This window comes from Labrus bergylta, chromosome 15 (genome assembly GCF_963930695.1).
Source record: "Labrus bergylta chromosome 15, fLabBer1.1, whole genome shotgun sequence".
Classification (NCBI taxonomy): domain Eukaryota; kingdom Metazoa; phylum Chordata; class Actinopteri; order Labriformes; family Labridae; genus Labrus; species Labrus bergylta.
In genome coordinates, this window is record NC_089209.1 from 27,708,018 (window position 1) to 27,730,961 (window position 22,944).

Consider the following 22,944-nt stretch of genomic DNA (forward strand, 5'->3'; position numbering starts at 1 on the left):
GACGCACAGACACACAGACACACAGACACACAGACACAGACAGACAGACAGACAGACACACACACACACACACACACACACACACACAGACAGACAGACAGACAGACAGACACACACACACACACACACAGACAGACAGACACACAGACACACAGACACACAGACACAGACACACAGACAGACAGACACACAGACAGAGAGACAGACAAACAGACAGACACACAGACACACATACAGACAGACAGACACACACACACACACACACACACACACACACACACAGACAGACAGACAGACAGACAGACAGACAGACAGACAGACAGACAGACACACAAGACAGACAGACACACAGACAGACAGACACACACACACACAGACAACAGGCAGACAGACAGTCTTTAGTGTCACTGTGATGATTAACATTAAACTCTGCAGCCAGAGTTTCATTACTGACACAAGAGGATATTTCCAAACAAGGGGAATTCCTTTGGAGACCAAAGAAAGATTAAACAGATAAATTAAAGGTGATGCACTAAATTCAGCAGCTAACTTTAAAAATTGATAAATTATCTGGGCCTGATGGTTTCTTTGTTTCTTGAAGTTTGAGGCCTTTGTTCACCTCAGAAACAGTAACTGGACTAACACTACATAAATGAGGAACAGTTTCCTGAACCGACAGGGGATGTAGTTTCTGGAACACTATATGTTATTGTTTAAGAGGCAATAAAGTGCTCAATGAATAAATTGAGCATTGTGGCTTTGTCAGCAACATTTTGAGAATCCTTGACAGTGCAAGGGTGAAGCTCTACAACTGTCAAGTTACTTTCTGGTGTGTGTGAAAATGTCTGCCCGAACAAGGTGACAGAGGACGCTGGACAACTCGACTTCCGTTCCATGGATTTATTTATACAGTTCTCAAAACAATCCTTTACGATTACAATGAGTAGGAGTAGGTTGTAAACCTTAAACAATAAAGAGACATGTTATATCTTATGAACAAGTTCATTTACTCAAGAGCTTAACTTTAACACAATATATCTCTTGATTAACAAATGTAGAATTTAATTCCTTTCATTTAAACAGAGTAAATAATAATCAGCATTCCATATTTCATCTGCTTTCCATCATTACTAATTGTTTTAAATAAATAACTAAAGCATTAATCATTATTGAACTTCAAATTAATCTATTAATTACTTTAAACAAACATCTTCATTAATCATTATTTAAACTACCCTATTCAATAAGTTAATGCTCCAATTTAACTAAATAGATTGTAGTTAAAATACTTGAAAACATTCAAAGAAGTCTAGTGCAACTAAATTTACCCAAAGGTTCTCAAATGAACCTTTCCAACAAAGGGATAACAAAGTGCAATATTGAAGAAAACAGTGTAATAATCTTGAAAATGTGTTTATATATTCCATCTGACTCTTATTACATGTAAATATTTATTCTACCTATTATTGAAACTTTACTTATATTCCTATTCTATTTGATTAATATTTTTATTACTATATTTCTACTGCTATATTGCATATTTTGGAGCAACTGTAACGACCGAATTTCCCTCTGGGATTAATCAAGTATTTCTGATTCTGATTCTGATCTAAATATAAATAACAAGAGCATGAACCATGCCAAAAGCTCCTTAGACCATTGTGTGTAACTATTAAACCATTTTAAATGATCTAAACAAACAAATACTAAAGTAACAAGCTGCACAGTCAATTACAACCAATTAAGACTGCACACAACTCAATGAACACCTGTAGAGCATTTCTTATTTTACCATGCATCATCTAACAGGATTATGCTCAACAGCTACAATAATTAAGGACTCAATTCTTACCAATGACGTCTCTGTGGTCTTCTTTATACACAACCACACACACACACACACACACACACACAACCACAAAAACACAAAATAAACGTTTAAGTCTGAACCAGTAAAATATAAAAATGTCTCTATTTTTTCTTGTCCATTCATTTTGACAAAACAACACCCTTCTTATATCCAGATTAGGACTTTATAGTCTTCCAGAACAGCCTTGGATTGTGAAGTTGACTGGAAGTTTCACTGAGGAAATGCTCAGCTTGAGCTTTTTTGATCGATACTGTACAAGTGTTCTGCAGTTGTCTAAAAAGCAACCAATCAGAGTTAAGGCCTGGCTACATTGTGTTCATGCAGTAACCTGGATGAATCAGGAGTAAAACATGCTGTATAACAACCTTTTACCCTGCACCTTTTTAAAGGAGCATGTTTATCAATAATACTCACAAAACCATGCACTCTCAACATCATCAATAAGATTAATTTTCACCCAGTCAAAGGCAACAAGATCATCAAAAAACGCTTCATATTTCTTTTTAAAATCATCCATGGTTTGGATTTCTGTGGCATTAGCACAGTGGTCAATGATATCATTTACAAAGATGGACACAAGGAACATGAGTTAAAATATTATCAATCAAAGATGATTTATCAGGACATTTCAGATTACCAACACTAAGTGCCTTCAAATCGTCAGACACTGGAGTCAACCAGTTCAAATTAAAATCACCAATAAGAACAATTTCATTACTAATTACTTTTGATATGAGGTTCATTAAGGAGGGAAGTGCATCACTGACTGCTGAAGGTGTCAGGAATTCAAACAGCTTCCTAAGAAAACGACTTTCACATGAAACTTAGTTTTTACATAAACAGCAACACCTCCTCCCCTGTTAGGTCGATCAGTCCTAAAGACATTAAAACCCTCAATACCAATGTCTTAGTCCAGAACCTCCACCATGATAAAACAATAACATCATCATCCAGAACTCCGCTGCTCGTCTCCTCACACACTCCTGCTCCAAAGACCACATCACCCCCATCCTTCATGACCTCCACTGGCCCCCCATCCCCTAGACCACATCACCCCCGTTCCTCATGACCTCCACTGGCCCCCCATCCCCTAGACCACATCACCCCTGTTCTTCATGACCTCCACTGGCTCCCCATGCCCTAGACCACATCACCCCCATGCCCTAGACCACATCACCCCCATCCTTCATGACCTCCACTGGCTCCCCATCCCCTAGACCACATCACCCCCATGCCCTAGACCACATCACCCCCGTCCTTCATGACCTCCACTGGCTCCCATCCCCTAGACCACATCACCCCCGTTCTTCATGACCTCCACTGGCTCCCCATGCCCTAGACCACATCACCCCCATACCCTAGACCACATCACCCCCGTTCTTCATGACCTCCACTGGCCCCCCATCCCCTAGACCACATCACCCCCATCCTTCATGACCTCCACTGGCCCCCCATCCCCTAGACCACATCACCCCCGTCCTTCATGACTTCCACTGGCCCCCCATCCCCTAGACCACATCACCCCCGTTCTTCATGACCTCCACTGGCCCCCCATCCCCTAGACCACATCACCCCCGTCCTTCATGACCTCCACTGGCCCCCCATCCCCTAGACCACATCACCCCCGTTCTTCATGACCTCCACTGGCCCCCCATCCCCTAGACCACATCACCCCCGTTCTTCATGACCTCCACTGGCCCCCCATCCCCTAGACCACATCACCCCTGTTCTTCATGACCTCCACTGGCCCCCCATCCCCTAGGCCACATCACCCCTGTTCTTCATGACCTCCACTGGCCCCCCATCCCCTAGACCACATCACCCCCGTTCTTCATTACCTCCACTGGCTCCCCATGCCCTAGACCACATCACCCCCATACCCTAGACCACATCACCCCCGTTCTTCATGACCTCCACTGGCCCCCCATCCCCTAGACCACATCACCCCCATCCTTCATGACTTCCACTGGCTCCCCATCCCCTAGACCACATCACCCCCGTTCTTCATGACCTCCACTGGCCCCCCATCCCCTAGACCACATCACCCCCGTCCTTCATGACCTCCACTGGCCCCCCATCCCCTAGACCACATCACCCCCGTCCTTCATGACCTCCACTGGCCCCCCATCCCCTAGACCACATCACCCCCGTTCTTCATGACCTCCACTGGCCCCCCATCCCCTAGACCACATCACCCCTGTTCTTCATGACCTCCACTGGCTCCCCATGCCCTAGACCACATCACCCCCATGCCCTAGACCACATCACCCCCGTTCTTCATGACCTCCACTGGTTCCCCATCCCCCAGCGTATCCACTTCAAGCTCCTCATCCTCACTTACAAAGCCCTCCACAACCTGGCTCCCCCCTACCTGTCTGAGCTCCTCCACTGACACACTCCAACCCGCACTCTCAGGTCTGCGGATGCAAACCTGAGAGCTTTTTAGTCAAAGTGTCTTTGAGTTTTCAGAAAAGCGCGATATAAAACTAATGTATTATTATTATTATGATTAACATCATCTTATGAAGTTTAGAGATTAAATTACGCACATTTAAATGAATAAAAACAAGTCCAGTCCGTGCTTTAAACTCAGCAGGAGTATTAAAACCTGAGTCTCCCTCCATATTATGAGTTCTAATATCAGCGGGTCCAGGATTAGATTAGGCTGCACGTGTCCGGAAATCATCAATATTTGACTTTGTTTTCAGCCTGCATGGCTCCTCCAGTCGTGAGCTTGTGGTCTCACTAACGTTAACACGGAAGTTATCTGAACACATTAAACAAATATTCAGCACCAGGAGACATAGCAGAGGGAGCAGAATAACAGTGAACAGTCTGCCTCAAAGTAACGTGGAGGCAGGCCAACTCAAGGCGCACAAATGACTGAAAGAACAGGGTCTTTGCTGCAGGACACCACCGCCAGCAAAACTTTACATCTGCTATGATGGAGGATTTAAGAGGGAGAGCTCTGACTGCGGACAACATCAGAGCTGAGCTGAATCATTGTGTTCACACAGGGCGCGCTGCGGTCCGTCTCCAGCGCGTGTCACCAACGGCACTGCGCTCTGCACCGTTTCAAATACGCAGCGAGTCTATTTTCGCCGGAGTATGCTGCAGGAACGCGTCAAACTGGACAGAAAATGACAGCCCGGACAGGAAGTCAGACAAGGAAACACACAGAACATCCGGTCAATTTCAAAATAAAACACAATATATGGACTCGCGATCGTATTTTTCATCACTTTATCAACATTACGTCAAAACAGGAACTGAATTAACAACAATGCATCCTCAGAAAGACAAAGCAACATGTTGTTTGCATGTTTTTCTCTTTATTCCCGCGGGATCTTGTAGTTCTCCTGTGATGTGTCATGGGTGCACTCCACTACGCTGACGTCCCAGAAACAGATCCAGTGTGAATGGGCGCGAGCCGTCCGACAGAGCAAAACAGTGCAATGACGGACCGCGGCGCACACAGAGTATGTGTGAATTAGAGTGGCTGAAGAAAATCTCCTGGCAGACGGTCGGCACAGAAAGGCACCGGAACCGAGACATACACCTGTGATGATCAAGTACTATTACAGTTGACCACAAGGTGGTGAAAGTAATAATAATAATAATAATAACTTAGATTTATATAGCCCCTTTCATGAAACCCAAGGACGCTTTACAAAGTGTGGGGGTGGGGGGGGGGCATAATGGGAGACAGCAAGAGACAAACAAATGAAGGAGAAAGGAAGTGGGTGATCAGCTGGGGGGAGTGTTAGATGAGGCTGAATGCTTTGGTGAACAGGTGGTGTTTGAGGAGGTTTTGAAAAATGACTGGAGATGCAGTCAACTACATGTTACCGGCAATAAACAACAAATTCATAAACTGACAAAAGATTAAATATTCTTTTGCAAACAACGAAAAAAACAACTCTGAGAGAGAGCCCAGAGAAAGCTCCAGTTTCTGTGGTGACCACCAGGACTGATTCTTATTGAAAGTTCACCTAAATGTCCCCTCCCCTGTAGACTACATCATACAAACCCAGTAGGAGAGATTGATGATGTGTTTCTTGGCCCACTATCAAAACAAATGACAGTTCATCTAGAACCAGGATGTCGTCAGCCCTGTCCCATAAGCCCCGCCCCCTTTGCTGTTTATCAAACCCCGTGCACATCAGCCACCTCACAGGGGGATTGTCTCTTCAAGTATTATTATCCACAACATCTCCTGACTCTGTGGTGTCTCTGATATAAACGGTGACAAAGTCTGCTCTTATTATCATTCAGTCAGTGTGTACTAACCAATCAGAGATAGGCGTAGGAGGGTCCTCCCTTCACCATCCGAGGAATAAAACTCCAGCACTCTTCTGAATATTGTTAATCAGTCACTGATGTGAATCCAGAAGTGAGTTTACCCTTCCTGATCAATACGTGGGTGCACTCTGTATAACTGTGTATGTACTGAAGAATCAGAGCGTCATTTTCTGGCACAGCTTCACCAACTAATAAGGAGCATGAGGAGGTGAAAAAACACTTGTAGTATGAAGATCAACTATTGTTAATAGAGTTGATTTTCAATGTGTGACTGGAGCATTTTGACCTCTTAGATCCTGTACATGGACTAACTCTCTTCACTCAGAGGACTGTGGTGATATAATGCTGATATACCTTTTATTTCCATTAGTATCACATAAGTTTCAGGTTTCATAAAGTTCTGTTCATATTTCATGTTTCATGTTTCATTAATCCATCACATTCATCCACAGTCACGTGTCATCATCACAGACCCCGCCCCTTAGTCCACGTCATCATCACAGACCCCGCCCCTTGGTCACACGTCATCATCACAGACCCCGCCCCCGTTAATCACATCTGTGTGTGCGTCTGTGTCCGCGTGTGTGTGTGTGTGTGTGTGTGTGTGTGTGTGTGTGTGTGTGTGTGTGTGTGTGTGTGTGTGTGTGTGTGTGTGTGTGTGTCTCTCTCTCCCCCTCTCTCTCTCTCTCTCTCTCTCTGTGTATGTGTGTGTTGCTCTATAAGCGGTCTCGCGGCAGATCTGCGGTCAGTCAGCGTGTTGGCTCGTGCGGACGGAGATGAGCTCGCGCGCAGAGTGAGGATATCTTCTTCTTCAGAGCGCGCGGACACACGCTGCCTCTGATCAGCTGATTATTGATGAATAATTTTTATTATTAATAATTGTACTTTGATGAATATTTTTATTATTATTAATTTTATTTTGGATTAAACTCTTGATCTAACTTTCTGTGCACGTGAGGAGCAGCGCGTGGACATGACGCAGATGGTAGGACTGATCGATTATAAATAAGATGAGAGCTTTTATTTCATGAAAACATTTGATTTGATATATTATTATATTTATATTATATATTATTTTACATGTATATAATAAATCAGATTAAAGGCCTTCCTCATAATGAAGAGATTAGATATTGTAATAAACATTTGTTTGTAAAATATGTTATTATTATATATTAAAGTATTTTAGATGATATATCTGTGAGACAGCATGAAGCTCTGTGATCGATTATTAAATAGATTGAATCTGTTAAACCTCTAAAATGAACTCTGAGTGAGCAGCAGCTCATTCATCTGTATTAAATATATTTATATATAATAAACTATTCTATAATAATAAAGTATATTACTTTATATTTAAACTCTGAGTGAGCAACAGCTCATTCAAAACATGTATGATGTGTGTATCATGTTTATTTGTATTATTTGATAAACTCTGATATGAGTTCATCACCCCCATCCTTCATGACCTCCACTGGCTCCCCATCCCCTAGATGGTATGTTTGATAAACATTTGTATTATAAATATATATTACAGTATTTTATTATAATGTATTTTAATATATAAACATCATATAGTTTGAAAAACTCTGAGCAGCAGCTTGTGATTTATTATTCAATGATTCAAATAAAAACATGATGTTTTATGTTCAGAGATGAACTTCACAGTTTATTAAAACAGTTAAATATGATTAATAATGTTGACGTCATATCTATAATTAAATCATTGAGATGAAAGTGATCCTTAATGTGAAAGTAAATAAAAACAATAATAATAAAACACAAAGAGAGGGCCTCACTCAGAAACATCAGATTCATTTGAATCAAGAACATTAACAGCTGATTTTTAACTGATTAATGACACGAGAGACACGCCCCTTTATGTAAATATATTCTTATTATTATTACAATAAAATAATAACTGTAACAAGGAGACACGCCCCTTTATGTAAATATAAGGAGATTATATGAGACACCGTGAGGACATGATGAACAGAGATCTACATCCATTCTAAATGTTGTTGTTTTTAACTGTTTTTATCATTTACAACATTTTAAAAAACATGAGTCAAATCGTAAAACAAAGTGATTCATTCATAAAAACATTTTCATGTTGTTTGTTTATTCTACCCCCCCCCCCCCCCCCTACAGTACGAAGACCTGTCTCGTTTCGGGGGGGCCATGGACGGGGTTGGGGTCTACGGAGACCCTCACGCGCCCCGGCCGCTACCGCAGGTCCACCACCTGAACCACGGGCCGCCCCCCCACCCCCCACAGCACTACGGAGCGCATGCGCCGCACAACATCCTGCCGGGCAGCGTGGGGGGGTCGATGAACGAGGCCCTGAGGAGGGACAAGGACCAGGTGTACGGGTGGGTTTTATTATGTTTTTTTATGTTTAATAATTAAATAAATGTTTAATAATTTGACTGAATCAACAAAATACAATATTTTATATTCTGAGTAAAAAAAACATTTAACGTCGTAATTTCATATGAAGTAAAAACAAATAAAATACATTTATAAAAACAGTGATTTAAGTCACTTTGTATTTTTAATGTTTAATAAATGTTTTTAACTCTGAGGCTCATCAAGTTTTTATTTTACATTCATCACATTTTTATTAAACAGGATAGTTTAGGCCTATTGTATTTTTATATTTTAATTCAATAATTTTATATTTTAATTCAATAATTTTATATTTTAATATTACATTTAATCATTGTATTATTTATTATTTAAAGCTTGAGTTATTTTCATATTAAGTTTAGAATTTAAAAAAAAACATAAAACATGAGAAAAATCAGAGTTTCAGTTTTTATGAGGGAGCGCAGGCCGCGGACCTGGTCTGTCCCGGTCTGACTTATACCAGGAGCCGGTCTGACCCGGACCATGTCCTGTCCGTCCTCCTATGACCTGGTCTCTGCGGTGTTTCAGGCACCCCCTGTTTCCGCTCCTCGCGCTGGTCTTTGAGAAGTGTGAGCTCGCGACCTGCACGCCCAGAGAGCCAGGTGTGGCGGGAGGTGACGTCACCTCCTCGGACTCCTTCAACGAGGACATCGCCGTGTTCGCCAAACAGGTAGCGCATCATCCACATTTACACTTAACAGTAAGAATTACAAATATGAGTTAATGATGACGTCAGAGTGATGATTAAACCATTACTCTACCTCACATGACGTATTTTACCATCATCACTCAGTCCTCCTACAGTCTTAAACATATTAGTCTTTGTTCATTGTGTTTATTGTTGATATTTAATGTGCACGTTCTGATTCTTTAAATGTTGTTTTCAGATCCGCGCGGAGAAACCTCTGATCTCCTCCTCCGACCCGGACCTCGACAACCTGGTGACACACTTTATATTTCATTACATTCATTATATTACATTTATTATGTTAGGTTAATTATTTTGTAGTATTTATATCACATGATTAACGTTCGATAAACATTTTATCTCCACCGACCCGGACTCACCTCGTCACACTTAATGTTTATATTTAACTGTATTAACACTCATCATTAATGTTAGATTAATTCATTATTGACACACTTTATTTTTAAATATATGAATTGTATTTATTTTAGATTATTTCTGTTATTTTATAAATGTTTGTTTATTTGCATCGGGTTATAAATTCTGATCAAAATAAAATGATGAATATTGTTTGAATGAAAACTCGGTCACGTGACCTGATTGAACCGTGTTTGTGGTCTCAGATGATTCAGTCCATCCAGGTGCTCCGCTTCCACCTGCTGGAGCTGGAGAAGGTGACTCTGAGATTCTTAGGCTACATGATATTAAAATATAAGTCAATGAATGAATGGCTCCGTGTTTAACTCTGTGTCCGCGTGCAGGTGCACGAGCTGTGTGATAACTTCTGTCACAGGTACATCAGCTGTCTGAAGGGGAAGATGCCCATCGACCTGGTCATCGACGATCGTGACGGCTGCAAGTCGGACTTTGACGACTTGTCCGGGTCCTCCACACACCTGGCCGACCACGTGAGTCACCTGATTGATTACGTTATCTATTGATAACGAGACTTATTTTTATTTTATCACAGAGCTCGTGCACTCAGCGTTAGACTCGTTAGGTTCAGGTTTGGATGATGCCGCAGTGACGTCAAACAGAGGGAAAAAAACAAAAGATTAGAATAGAATGACTTTATTGATCCCAAACTGGGAAATTGTGGTGTTACAGCAGCAGGTTATCAGAGCAAATAAAACAATATAAAAATAGAGACAAAGTAAATAAGCACTTAAGATATAAAATATAAGAAGAGATTTATACATCAAGGATTTAACTTAACATTCTTACTGGTTTAAAAAATTAAAAATTAAATACAACATTTATTCAGGCTTGGCAACTGAATGTAAAAATACTTGCTGGAGGTAAGAGATGTAAGTTTACAAAAACAGTGATGACAGTGGTAAATGTGCAATAACAATATAGAGGGTTCTCCAGAGCTGTGCAAATTCGTGGCTGTGCAATCAAAGACATATATGTTAAAGTGCAGGAGTGTAGATATGTTATCAGCTGAAACTATTCACTATAGTGAAGAACACAATAATAACACTTTTAATATTATAAAATAATAAATATAATAAATATAATACATTTAAATAACATTTTAAGACTATTTGAGCCAACGACACACCACATGGGATTTAAAGACATTCAAACAACAACAACATATTTTGAACGACTGCACTGTATCATACATTTCTTTATCACAGAGTTCAGATATGACGGATCAGGGAGTCAGAGGAAGGGCTTTAAAATACAACAAAAAACAGAGAGCATGAAGTATACACAGAGGTACAGGAGGGGTCAACACTGCAGCGCCTCCTGCATACTCGGCCTGCTGTGCCATATTGCAGGTGATTTAGGATGGTACCCATAGCTTATGAAGGAAACTCTCATTCTCCTTCAACACTGAGCTTTAGTGCTCCATTGGCTAAACTTTAAAAATGTCCCCTACCCCTGACAGATAGATGGAGATCTGGACTTAATCCACTGACATAAAATGCATCTCTTGGTAATAGAATGAGCTTGTTCAGACGTTTTTGCTGGACACTTATCAGAGGAGGCCTCTCATCTGAAAGATTTAACAGAAACAAACCCGGATATATTGTATTTTCTTACCAAAGTTAAGTTAATTTCCTGTGAGAGTCAGAGGGCAGCTCCACAAGCAATGCATGTAAGCACCTGTTTCCTGCATTTGATGCAGAAGGGGGAAATCCTAGGATACATGGGCGGTTCTTGGCAGGGGCCAACAGGGTCCAGTGCCCCTGTAACACTAAGCTTGGTCCCCCCCTGTGGCCACCCCTCCAAAAGGAAGAGTCCCCCTAATAATACATACACAGTATTTGACTCACAATCTAGTATTAAATACTATTACTGAAACAAATATAAATCATGGTATTTTAGGTTGTGGTATGTAATGATGTGCGCTATTATTTGGCATAGTATTTTTTTTTTTAAAGCAATCATCTTTGTCTATTTTCCACCTGGGTTTAATGTTCCCCTCTGACAAAACAACTGGCCCCAGTTTGGCCCCCTGGGTCTAGAAAGTGGTCTAGAACCGCCACTGTTAGGAGAAAAAATATGAAGGGGTTGGAGTTCATGTTGTAACTTCTTTTTTAATTTTTTATCCTGAAAGCAAAGATTCAATTGTGTGTAATATATTATTATATTACTATTTTAAATCATATATTTTAAATCATAACATATATCATATATTTTATGAACATATTATAATATAAATGTTGTTTATGTGAGATTTTCTCTGGAACTTTTAAACACAATTTGAGTGACATCATCATGTGTTTATCTTTACTTTGAAAATCTGACAGGAAGTGACAGATCATTATTATTTTACCTTTTTTTTTCTTGTGAGTGTGCACGGACATTGAGTTGTATTCTGACCCAGGTCGTCATAGCAACACGCCACTTATCATCCTGTAGGTCACTTGGTTAGGATTAGTTTATAACAGGTGTGTTCACACTACAGTCAGATCTTCAGGTGTGTTCACACTAAAGTCAGATCTTCAGGTGTGTTCACACTACAGTCAGATCTTCAGGTGTGTTTATACTACAGTCAGATCTTCAGGTGTGTTCACACTAAAGTCAGATCTTCAGGTGTGTTCACACTACAGTCAGATCTTCAGGTGTGTTTATACTACAGTCAGATCTTCAGGTGTGTTCACACTACAGTCAGATCTTCAGGTGTGTTCACACTACAGTCAGATCTTCAGGTGTGTTCACACTACAGTCAGATCTTCAGATGTGTTCACACTACAGTCAGATCTTCAGGTGTGTTCACACTAAAGTCAGATCTTCAGGTGTGTTCACACTACAGTCAGATCTTCAGGTGTGTTTATACTACAGTCAGATCTTCAGGTGTGTTCACACTAAAGTCAGATCTTCAGGTGTGTTCACACTACAGTCAGATCTTCAGGTGTGTTTATACTACAGTCAGATCTTCAGGTGTGTTCACACTACAGTCAGATCTTCAGGTGTGTTCACACTACAGTCAGATCTTCAGGTGTGTTCACACTACAGTCAGATCTTCAGATGTGTTCACACTACAGTCAGATCTTCAGGTGTGTTCACACTACAGTCAGATCTTCAGGTGTGTTTATACTACAGTCAGATCTTCAGGTGTGTTTATACTACAGTCAGATCTTCAGGTGTGTTTATACTACAGTCAGATCTTCAGGTGTGTTCACACTACAGTCAGATCTTCAGGTGTGTTTATACTACAGTCAGATCTTCAGGTGTTGTTATGCTTCACTACACATTGAAACAATGAATAATTGTATTTTACTTAATGTATTTTTTTAAATGTCATTTTCATCAAAATAATATTTTAAAGTTAAACTTTAACCCCTCATGAGAATGATACACGTTGATCTGAAATAATTAACTTATATTTAATAAGTTAATTTAATGTTTCAATCTGAAACATTATTCTTTGCTGTGAAGAGACGACGAGCCGCCAACAACGATGAAGATGCTGATGATGATAGTACAGCTGTGTTTGCTGCGATTTTTCAAGGATTCAGTAAACAGGGTTAACAAGGGGGGACGTGGGGGGTTGACCACATGTTTGACACACACTCTTTAATGTGTGTGTTATTATGTTTAACCGTCATTATTACTTTGACAAAGTCACATGTGTCTTCTGATTCTGAACCCCATATCGTTCAGGTGTGTCACACGCACACACACACACACACACACACACACACACACACACACAGAAACACACACACACAGCTGTTAGTTGTTTAACAGTCAGATTGTGTGTGTTAGTTTGATGAACCCACACACACACACACACACACACACACACACACACAGAATAAAGAGTGAGCTCTTTGAGAGAGTGTCGTTCACGCTGCGTCTTTGTTTCCTAGCGTCTCCTCGTCATCTGTGGACTCTTCATCAGAGAACCATCCGGCAAACAGCTGACGCACAGAGAGGCTGAAGAGGCTGTTTGCTCTTAGATTATGTCCTCTGAGTGGGGGGGGGCACTTTGGGGGGGGGGGGGAGCACAGGAGCGAGGGGACGGGCCTACATATAAATACAGGACTCAGTCTGAGCCTAATCAGTCTTTGAGCTGGATTCTGGAGGTCCACATCCTGCAACTCTCTGAACCCTCTGAGCTCTGTATTCTGTGATGGACACAATGGTAACGTAGCTAATGCTAGGCTAAGCATTTCCTCTGTGTGTGTGGAAGGGGGGAACTTCTAACCTACTTTATCTCTCCTTCCTCAATACTTTTCCTCTCCTGTGGACCCCCTTTTGATCTTCTCTGGACCTCCTGTCTTTTCCTTCAGAATCCTGCGTCCTGGAGAGACCTGGACGATACCCACTCCACGCTATCCATAGGGACCCCAGGGCCGTCCAGCGGGGGACACGTCTCTCAGAGCGGGGACAACTGCAGTGACATGGGTGAGAAAAAAACTCCTTCATATTTAAGAAGAGACTGATGTAGGAAAATCTACTCAACATTTGGTTATGTGACTGATTGATCGACTGATTGATTAAGTAAGAGATCGTGTACATGTGAAGAAGTGCAGGCCTAAACCGGTTCAGGCCGCCACGTCGTCCATTGTTTCCTGATAATGGACACATCAAACCTCATTATGTCGCTAACACAATGGTCACCTGCCAGAGAAAAAATTATAAAACCATCCATCCATATTTTCATGACTTTTATGACCAAATATGACGTTTTTAATAAACAACAACTCGTTACCCTGACAACACCCAAGGGTTTGACTAATAGCTGAAACAATCATAACAATCCTAGAATGTTCTATGTTCTGACATATCGGTGGACAAACAGTACATGTTATCAGCCAGTTTGTTTAACAACAAGTCTAGCTGGTCAGCTAGCCATGTCATTGTCTGCAAATCAAGAAAAAGGTCATGAAGAAAATGACGATCAGTACTCTGTACTATTGGGCGAAACCTGAAGTGTTAACAGTCAGCTCAGGTGGACAATGAGAAAGGGCTGTAGTGGCTAGTAAACATGCATAAACTCTATCATTACAAACCTTTTGCAAGTCCAACTTAGGGCTCATTCACCTTTTAATGAGATCATCACTGAGCATCAGACAGTTTAGCCAGCGGCCACTTTTAGTTTAACAGTTGAACTAAAGTGACTGTAGTTTAGTACTAACATTACAGCCCTGAGTTTAGGCTCCTTCTTGCAGTGTTACAACTGCGTCTTGTGGTGCACAGAAGGACCATACTCTTGGGTAAGATATTCACATTGTTTTTCATTTAATTATTTCTAAAGTCGCGGAGTTTGCAGCCAGCTGATGCCATTGCCAGCAAGTTTTATAGGCCAGACAAGATATAGGCTAAGGGTTAGGGTTATGTTGCTATGGTTACTCATCTTAGACACCGTCTGCAGCGCATTCATTTGGAACAGTGAACAGGCTGTTTAATTGGAACTACTTCCATAGGTGTCCATGTATCAAAAGGTAATCGACAACCACATCATCAATCATTAAGCGTATAGTCACATGACACCCTTCAGCCAATCAGAATCGAGTATTCACCCAGACAAACAGATCAATACTTACCAACATTAAACAGATCCACACTGACAGACACATTGGTAATCTTCTAAAGTTGAGACAAAAAGAGACAGAAACAGATAAACAACAGTTAGACCATCTGCATCTCCTCTCATCAGCGCCTCCGCACACAGAAACATCCACACTCCTGTTAGAGCTGTGCATGGTGGGTAATAAGGGGCCTGGAGGTGTCACTGTGATGGATTAGAGCCCCGCTGAGGTCATTAGATGGGCCAAGTTGGTTCTACATCACTGATGCAGCCGAGAGAGCTGCAATCAGTTCAGCTAGCTGTCTTATAGACGCAACATTTCCTGACTCAGATCTGACTTAGATTACACTCTGAGACACATAGATACATAAAAACAGGAAAAAATACAACATCTGTGACACATATTTATTACATTTGACATCTAAAGAAATGATGTCAGCATTTTGTATTAAACAGAAGCAACACTCTGAGATAACACTGAGACACAGAGACAGAGAATCGCTAAGGGGAGGTTGTCGGCAAGCCTCTGCAAAGACCACATAAATGTTCTGGAGCTAGAGGTAATATACCTGTCCCTTCAGCATTTCCTCCCATATCTGAAGGGCAAGCACGTTTTAGTGTGGTTGGACATCACCTCCGCAGAGTTTCATATTAACCAAGGACCAAGTCTGTGAGACTGTTGCAGGCAATGCAGCGTCTACTGACCTTGGCAGCCCCTCGTTTAGCCAGCTTAAGAGCTGTCTATATACCAGGGAGAAAGAACCTGCAGATTCCTGATCTCGTCAGAAGCCTCTACCTGGGGAATGGAGACTCCACCTAGAGGTAGCGCAAGACATGTGGGACCACTTCAGAGGGGCAGAGGTGGATCCCTTCACCTCCAGGGAGTTGACCCACTGCCATCTGAGGTTCTACCTGGCAGACAGTTCAAGTCCTGTGGACCAAGATGCCCTGGCCCACGATGGGCTGAATGTCCTCCTCTATGTATTTCCCCGGTTGTCCCTCATATTTCCAACACTCCTGAGAGTCCTTCAAGAGGATCACAGGCTGCTCCTGGTGGCCCGGTTCTGGTCAGGACTGGGTTTCCTCTGCTGCACAGGCTCTGTTACAGCTTGCCAATATGCTTCCCCACTAGGGGAGGCCTTGGATACTGCAACCCAACTCAGTCGCCTACCGCTGGGGGTCTGCCCTTTGGTTGGACAATGGGAGCCTTGTCGTCAGGAATGCTATCTTGAATGCACAGGCCCCGTCCTCTTGTATTGTGAATGCTTTTCGACGGCTTATGTCAACACAGAGATCTGGATCCAGTACCCTGTCCACTGTCTGCTATATTGAAATTCTTGTAGGACTTACTAGACAAGGGACGATCTCCCCCTACCCTGAAGGTCTATGTGGCAGCAATCTCTTGTCAGCATCCTGACGTGGACAGCGGTACAGTTGGTAGCCATAAACAGGTATCCCTGTTCCTAAGAGGTGCTCAGAGGTTACACCCTCCAGTACGTCCCACTGTAACAGTGTAAAACTGTTTTTAAAGATACAAATGTGAAACACTATAAAGTAGTTTGAAAGGTTTAGATGTGTAGCGGTATAAACAGTTTTTTGAAAAGTTTAAATGTGTCTCAGTATAAAATTGATTCTGCAGAGGGAGAGTGTTTTGGTACCTCGGGGTGATGTTTTTTTCTTCCTTGCCCCGGGGCAGTACTCCAGCCCTCCCCCTGGGTAACACCCCCTCCTCACAGGCGGACGCGTGTAGGCACGGCAGGCAGGGTGCAGTGGGGGGTTAGATAGTGAGGGGGTAGGCAGGGGGTTATGTGAGCGCTGCACAGTGACTCTGAACGTCTCTCTGTTAGACGGTGGAGCTGCGGAGAACAGTCAGAACAGATTAGTGTTTCTGAAGATCTGCCCTGCGGCTCTAGAGCCCCCCCCCACCCCACCCCCCTTATCTACACAGGAGGAGGGGGGGTGGCTTGTCCTCCTCAGATATAATTAGGCCAAGAGGCTCTGTTCGTTCTTTCTTTATACGTCTCTTGGTTTTCTGGTTTAGTTGTTTCCACACATGAACTGTAAGATCTAGAGAAAAGAGTTCACACTTCTTATTTCTGTTCATCATTGAGAACACTTGACTCATTTAAAGAGACAGACTCCAACTCTTCAGTTTCACCCAGCATGCCTTAAACTATAATCAATTAGATTGATCTGAGGGTCACTTTTCATTTACCGTATAATCCAGAATATAAGTCTCAGTCAGTGTTTGAGGGTCCCTCAGAGGTAAAAAGGTTTGAAGTGTCTTCCTGTGTGAGGATCTGCATCACGTTCATCGTTGGTCTGTTAGTATTCAGCTGTGTCGCTCTTATAGTACCATCTGTTTTCACCATGTGGAGTTTGTAATCCTGCTAGCTACCTGTACACCAGTCGAGATCTCAGCCTACAGTAACGTTGACAGTTGGGAAGTACAGACCCCCAGCCCGCGAGTCTCTCTGCCCACCTCCTCTGTTCACTGGTTGTCTTCAACTGAGGAGTCTTTACATCAAAGCAGCACTCCAGAAGTTTTATTTACTGAACACCACCAAGTGCTTTAAATGCACCATGATGACCTCGAGACAGAAAAAAGACGAGATAATAATAATAATAATTTATCCTTTATTTATCCCGCGAGGGGAAATTCAGTTTTTACACTCTGTTTAATGAACATGAACACAAACATAGTCTGAAATACACATACATGATCCTGTGGACATGCACTAATTAAGAGGTCTCAGAGTGAGGGGGCTGCCCACAGTGAGTGCTCCAGAGCAGTTATTAGGGGTTTGGTGCCTTGCTCAAGGGCACATAGGCAGTGCTCAGGAAGTGGACTGGCACCTCTCCAGCTACCAGACTAATTTCTGGACTTTGTCCGTGCCAGGACTTGAACTGGTGACCCTCTGATTCCCAACCCAAGACATCCTCAGACTGACCCTGTTTGAAGAGTTTAAATGATCCTCTGTGAGAGGAGAAGTACAGTGAGACTGGAGGACAAACAGAGTCCATGTTAGAGGACAGACTCTGAGTGAACCCCGTACCCGGACCATGACCAAGTGCTGGACACCATCCGTCAAAACTCCCACAGCCCCCCGAGCCCCCGACCCCGCAGCACTTCCTCTTTAATGTCAATATTCATCAGCTGAAATATTTATGCATGAATATGGCTCATATAGGCGCGTTTGATTGATGCTTCTCCCAAAACAAAAAGACACGCGCGGGCGAGTCTTAAGAAACGTCGAGTCTGTGTCCCGCCTCGGGGGAGGAGTCTCTCAGATGCATTATTCACACGCCCTGCAGGCAGGCTTTCAAGGCTGCTCTGCCCTGAGGGCGCCCAAATCACCAGCACGGTAACAGAAACTCATCTCTGCTGATGCACAATTAATGCCAGAGAGGAAGAGGACGGGTTCTCCTTCCTCTCTTCTTCCTGCTCAGAGAGACGAGCAGAGGAAGAGGAGGAGATCCTCAGCCAAAGACAAACATGAACGATGCTAATAATACAGAGCAGACAGAGTGTGAAACCCCTAAATGAAAAACAAACATCACTGTGTTAACTGTGATCTTTTTCTTTTTGATGTTATTTTTTCTCTCTTCTTCAGAGTTTGAGGTCACACAGAAACGCCACTGCAGTCTGACGCTCATTACTTCCTGTCATCTCCTCACGCTCTCATTACTTCCTGTCAGCTCGTCCTGCTCTCATTACCTCATGTCAAACGCTCGGCTCACATTGAGCTAATAGCCGCGCCTCACTACGAGCTCGTGGTGGTTGTGCAGGATCCAGGCGGAGGTGTGAGGATGACGAGGTTTAAATCTTCATCCTGATCCGACTCTTCTCCTCTCTGATCGCAGGTGACGGACTCGACCACGGCCTGGCGTCACCGGGGACTGGAGACGAGGACGACCTGGACAAGAAGAGGCAGAAAAAACGAGGGATCTTCCCCAAAGTGGCCACAAACATTATGAGAGCGTGGCTGTTCCAGCATCTCACGGTGAGAGAACCAACCAGATCCTGCTCAGGATCCAGGTCCTGGGGGGGGGGGGCTTCATCCTTTAAGATCCTTTCTTAAGGATCTCCTGTGAGGAATCTTTAGAAGAAGCAGCTGTGAAGGGTTCAGATTCATTAGCCTGCTGCTAACTGTTCATCGTGCTAACCTTAACTCTGTGAATCAAACTCTCCTTCTAAACACATCCATGTGTTTTAACCTCACAGCTGCACACTGCTTCACTCAGAATAAAACATCAACACATGTTTTTTAATGGTAAATGTTGAAATGATTAGAAAATAAATATCACAAAAATATCAAAATAAAACAAAAACAAAAGAAACTGCTGATACATCACACTTTAACACAAACTCTTTTTGTCCCTCCCAGCACCCATACCCGTCAGAGGAGCAGAAGAAGCAGCTCGCACAGGACACAGGCCTCACTATCCTGCAGGTCAACAACTGGTGAGACACACACACACACGCACACACACGCACACACACACACACGCACACACACACCCACACACACACACACACACATACACACACACAAACACACACACATAGACACACACACGCGCACACACACACACACACACACACACACACACACACACACATAGACACACACACACACGCACACACACAAACACACACACACACACACACACATAGACACACACACACACACATACACAAACTCACACACACACACACACACACACACACACACACACACACATAGACACACACACAAAAAGACACTCAAAGAGACACACACACATACACACACATACAAAGAGACACACACACACACACACACACACACACACACACACATAGACACACACACACACACAAAGAGACACACACACATACACACACATACAAAGACACACACACACACACACACACATACAAAGACACACACACACACACACACACACACACACACACACACACACATAGATACACACACACACATAGACACACATAGACACACACACACACATAGACACACACACACGCACACACACACACACACACACACACACACACACACACACACACACACATAGACACACACACATACACACACACGCACACACACACACACACACACACACACACACACACACACATAGACACACACACACACACACATACATGCACACACACGTACACACACACACACACACACACAAAGAGACACACACACATACACACACACACAAAGAGACACACACAAAGAGACACACACACACAAAGAGACACACACACACACACACACACACACACACACACACACACACACACACACACACACACACACACACACACACAGACACACAGTAGAAATAAACATGTTTACAGTCTGCTTCAAACTTAACAGTGTGGTTTTGAAAAGTTGTTTTATTGATCACGTCTGTCCTGGGAGGATTTTTAACAAGTCATCCGTGCTGAGCTGTATTCATACCTTTACATAACTGTTGTTATGTTTCAGGTTCATCAATGCGAGGAGAAGAATAGTTCAGCCGATGATCGATCAGTCCAACAGAGCAGGTAAATCAGAGTAATAATAAAGGGCTTTCACTCTGTGTTCTGCTCTCTTACACTGTGCCCTCTCATCTCAGTGACTCAGAGTACTCCCTACAGTCCAGACGGCCAGCCAATGGGTGGCTTCGTACTGGATGGACAGCAGCACATGGGCCTCAGAGGAGGTGAGACAACAACAGGACATTTACATTTCAGAGACCTTCTGTCCCAGACGTCAACATCTTTTCTCTTTCTGTCCTCTATCATCACGTTGTCCTCTTCTGTCCTCATGTTGTCCTCTGTCCTCATGGTGTCCTCTTCCATCCTCATGGTGTCCTCTGTCCTCATGGTGTTCTCTTTCACTCTCTTGGTGTCCCTTGTCCTCTTCCGTTCTCATGGTGTCCTCTGCCTTCATGGTGTCCTCTGTTCTCATGGTGTCCTCTTTCTGCTCTAATGTTGTCCTCTATCTGTTCTCATGGTGTCCTCCGCCGTCCTCATGCTGTCCTCTGTCCTCATGCTGTCCTCTGTCCTCATCCTGTCCTCTGTCTGTTCTCATGGTGTCCTCTGTCCTCATCCTGTCCTCTGTCTGTTCTCATGTTGTCCTCTGTCCTCATCCTGTCCTCTGTCTGTTCTCATGGTGTCCTCTGTCCTCATCCTGTCCTCTGTCTCTTCCTGTCAGGTCCGATGAGTGGCATGGGAATGAACATGGCGATGGATGGACAGTGGCACTACATGTAGAGCTGCACGCCAAGGCCTGATTCTCTCACAGGGTTATGTAAGTAACGTATGTCACTAACTTCCCTCCTCCTAAGTCTGATCTTAACACTGCATTTTCAGATTTCTATATTTCATCGTTTTGTCTGCCGGTGGTAGAGGAGATTCTGAGATCAATTATAAAGTATTAAAGTATTCAGCCAACACACACTCGATGATTTGATGTTTTTACCATGTGGAATAAAGGTACAAGAGAGACCCCCCCCCCCCCCCCCCATCCACTGGCAGTTATAAATGAAGATGTATGGCGAGCTGAAGGCATGGAGCTCTGAGTTTTATTTAAGAGCTGCTGAGCTCAATGAGCCTCGCTGTAATGACACTCAGAGTGATTAATAGAGCTCTTTATATGGAAATAAGACCCATTTTTCACCTCCACAGCCCCCTCTCCGTCTGATACCCCCCTTCCTGCCTGAAACCCCCCTCCCTGTCTGATACCCCCCTCCCTGTCTGGTACCCCCTCCCTGCCTGATACCCCCCTCCCTGTCTGAGGCTGCTCCCTCAGTAGCAGAAACATCACTGTGTACTAAGCAGCCTGTGTTTGTAATAATTTCTCTTCAGATCATTAAACAGTCCAATCTGAGTCCAGCTGTATGTTCATTAAATTGTGACAATGTCACTGTAAATCTCTGCAGGATGACGGCAGCCATGTTTGTAGTCATATGACACTTCTTCACACACGATTAAGCTTGAACCTTAAAATCGAAACACATGAGTGAACCATGTTAAATAATTACACATGCAGCTCCATACAATCAGTATGTAAACACAGAGGCTCTGATTCACTCAGAATGATCACAGTCTCTAATATCTCCATAAATCGTTCATGAATCTGCTCCATCTCTGAGTCTAAGGGCGCACTCACTGGCCCATCCGTACCTTGCCCAAGCACGCTTCACCCCTAGAGTCCAGATCGTTTGACTAGTGTGAGTTGTCTAATCCTTGCTCTAGCACGGCACACTTCCTTGGCCCTGGCACGCTTGTGCTTCGGCACGGTAAAGTTCATGCACGAGCACAAGCACGGGCACTCAGCGTGTACAGCCTCCATTATCGAGAGTGTTCTGGCTGTATCTGAGTAAAACGACTCCAATAAGCCACAAAGTCAGTAAAGTAGCTGTAATGGTCTCTGTGTTGTTCTCCAATGTGCAGACGCAGACTCTTTATTTTTTATTTTGGAGTCCACCTGTCTGATGCAAGCTTCATAATTACGTAAAGTCATGCATGTGTTATATTACGACATTATGTACAAGAGGTAACCGTGCTCAGGCCCGGTTAGTCCTGGAGCAGTGTGAATGCAGGTCAGCAGCGGAATGGGGGGGAGGTGGTGTGCACTCTCACACTGATAGAGCTGCAATCTCACTCTGATGGAGCTG

The 22,944-nt window shown here is 43.2% G+C and overlaps 1 protein-coding gene across 1 annotated transcript in view; it reads left to right on the plus strand.

The window, feature by feature from the left end:
- Positions 1–6,910: 6,910 nt before the first annotated feature.
- The window catches only part of meis2b (Meis homeobox 2b), a 17,595-nt gene continuing 1,561 nt past the window's right edge, over positions 6,911–22,944 (plus strand). The window contains exons 1-12 of the mRNA XM_065963795.1: positions 6,911–7,157; positions 8,324–8,544; positions 9,110–9,251; positions 9,469–9,522; positions 9,893–9,943; positions 10,031–10,177; positions 14,021–14,135; positions 19,126–19,265; positions 19,650–19,726; positions 20,769–20,827; positions 20,899–20,985; positions 21,480–21,575. Coding sequence (XP_065819867.1) covers positions 7,146–7,157; positions 8,324–8,544; positions 9,110–9,251; positions 9,469–9,522; positions 9,893–9,943; positions 10,031–10,177; positions 14,021–14,135; positions 19,126–19,265; positions 19,650–19,726; positions 20,769–20,827; positions 20,899–20,985; positions 21,480–21,538 — 1,164 coding nt within the window. The 5' untranslated portion in view covers positions 6,911–7,145 and the 3' untranslated portion in view covers positions 21,539–21,575. The remainder of the gene's footprint in view (positions 7,158–8,323; positions 8,545–9,109; positions 9,252–9,468; positions 9,523–9,892; positions 9,944–10,030; positions 10,178–14,020; positions 14,136–19,125; positions 19,266–19,649; positions 19,727–20,768; positions 20,828–20,898; positions 20,986–21,479; positions 21,576–22,944) is intronic.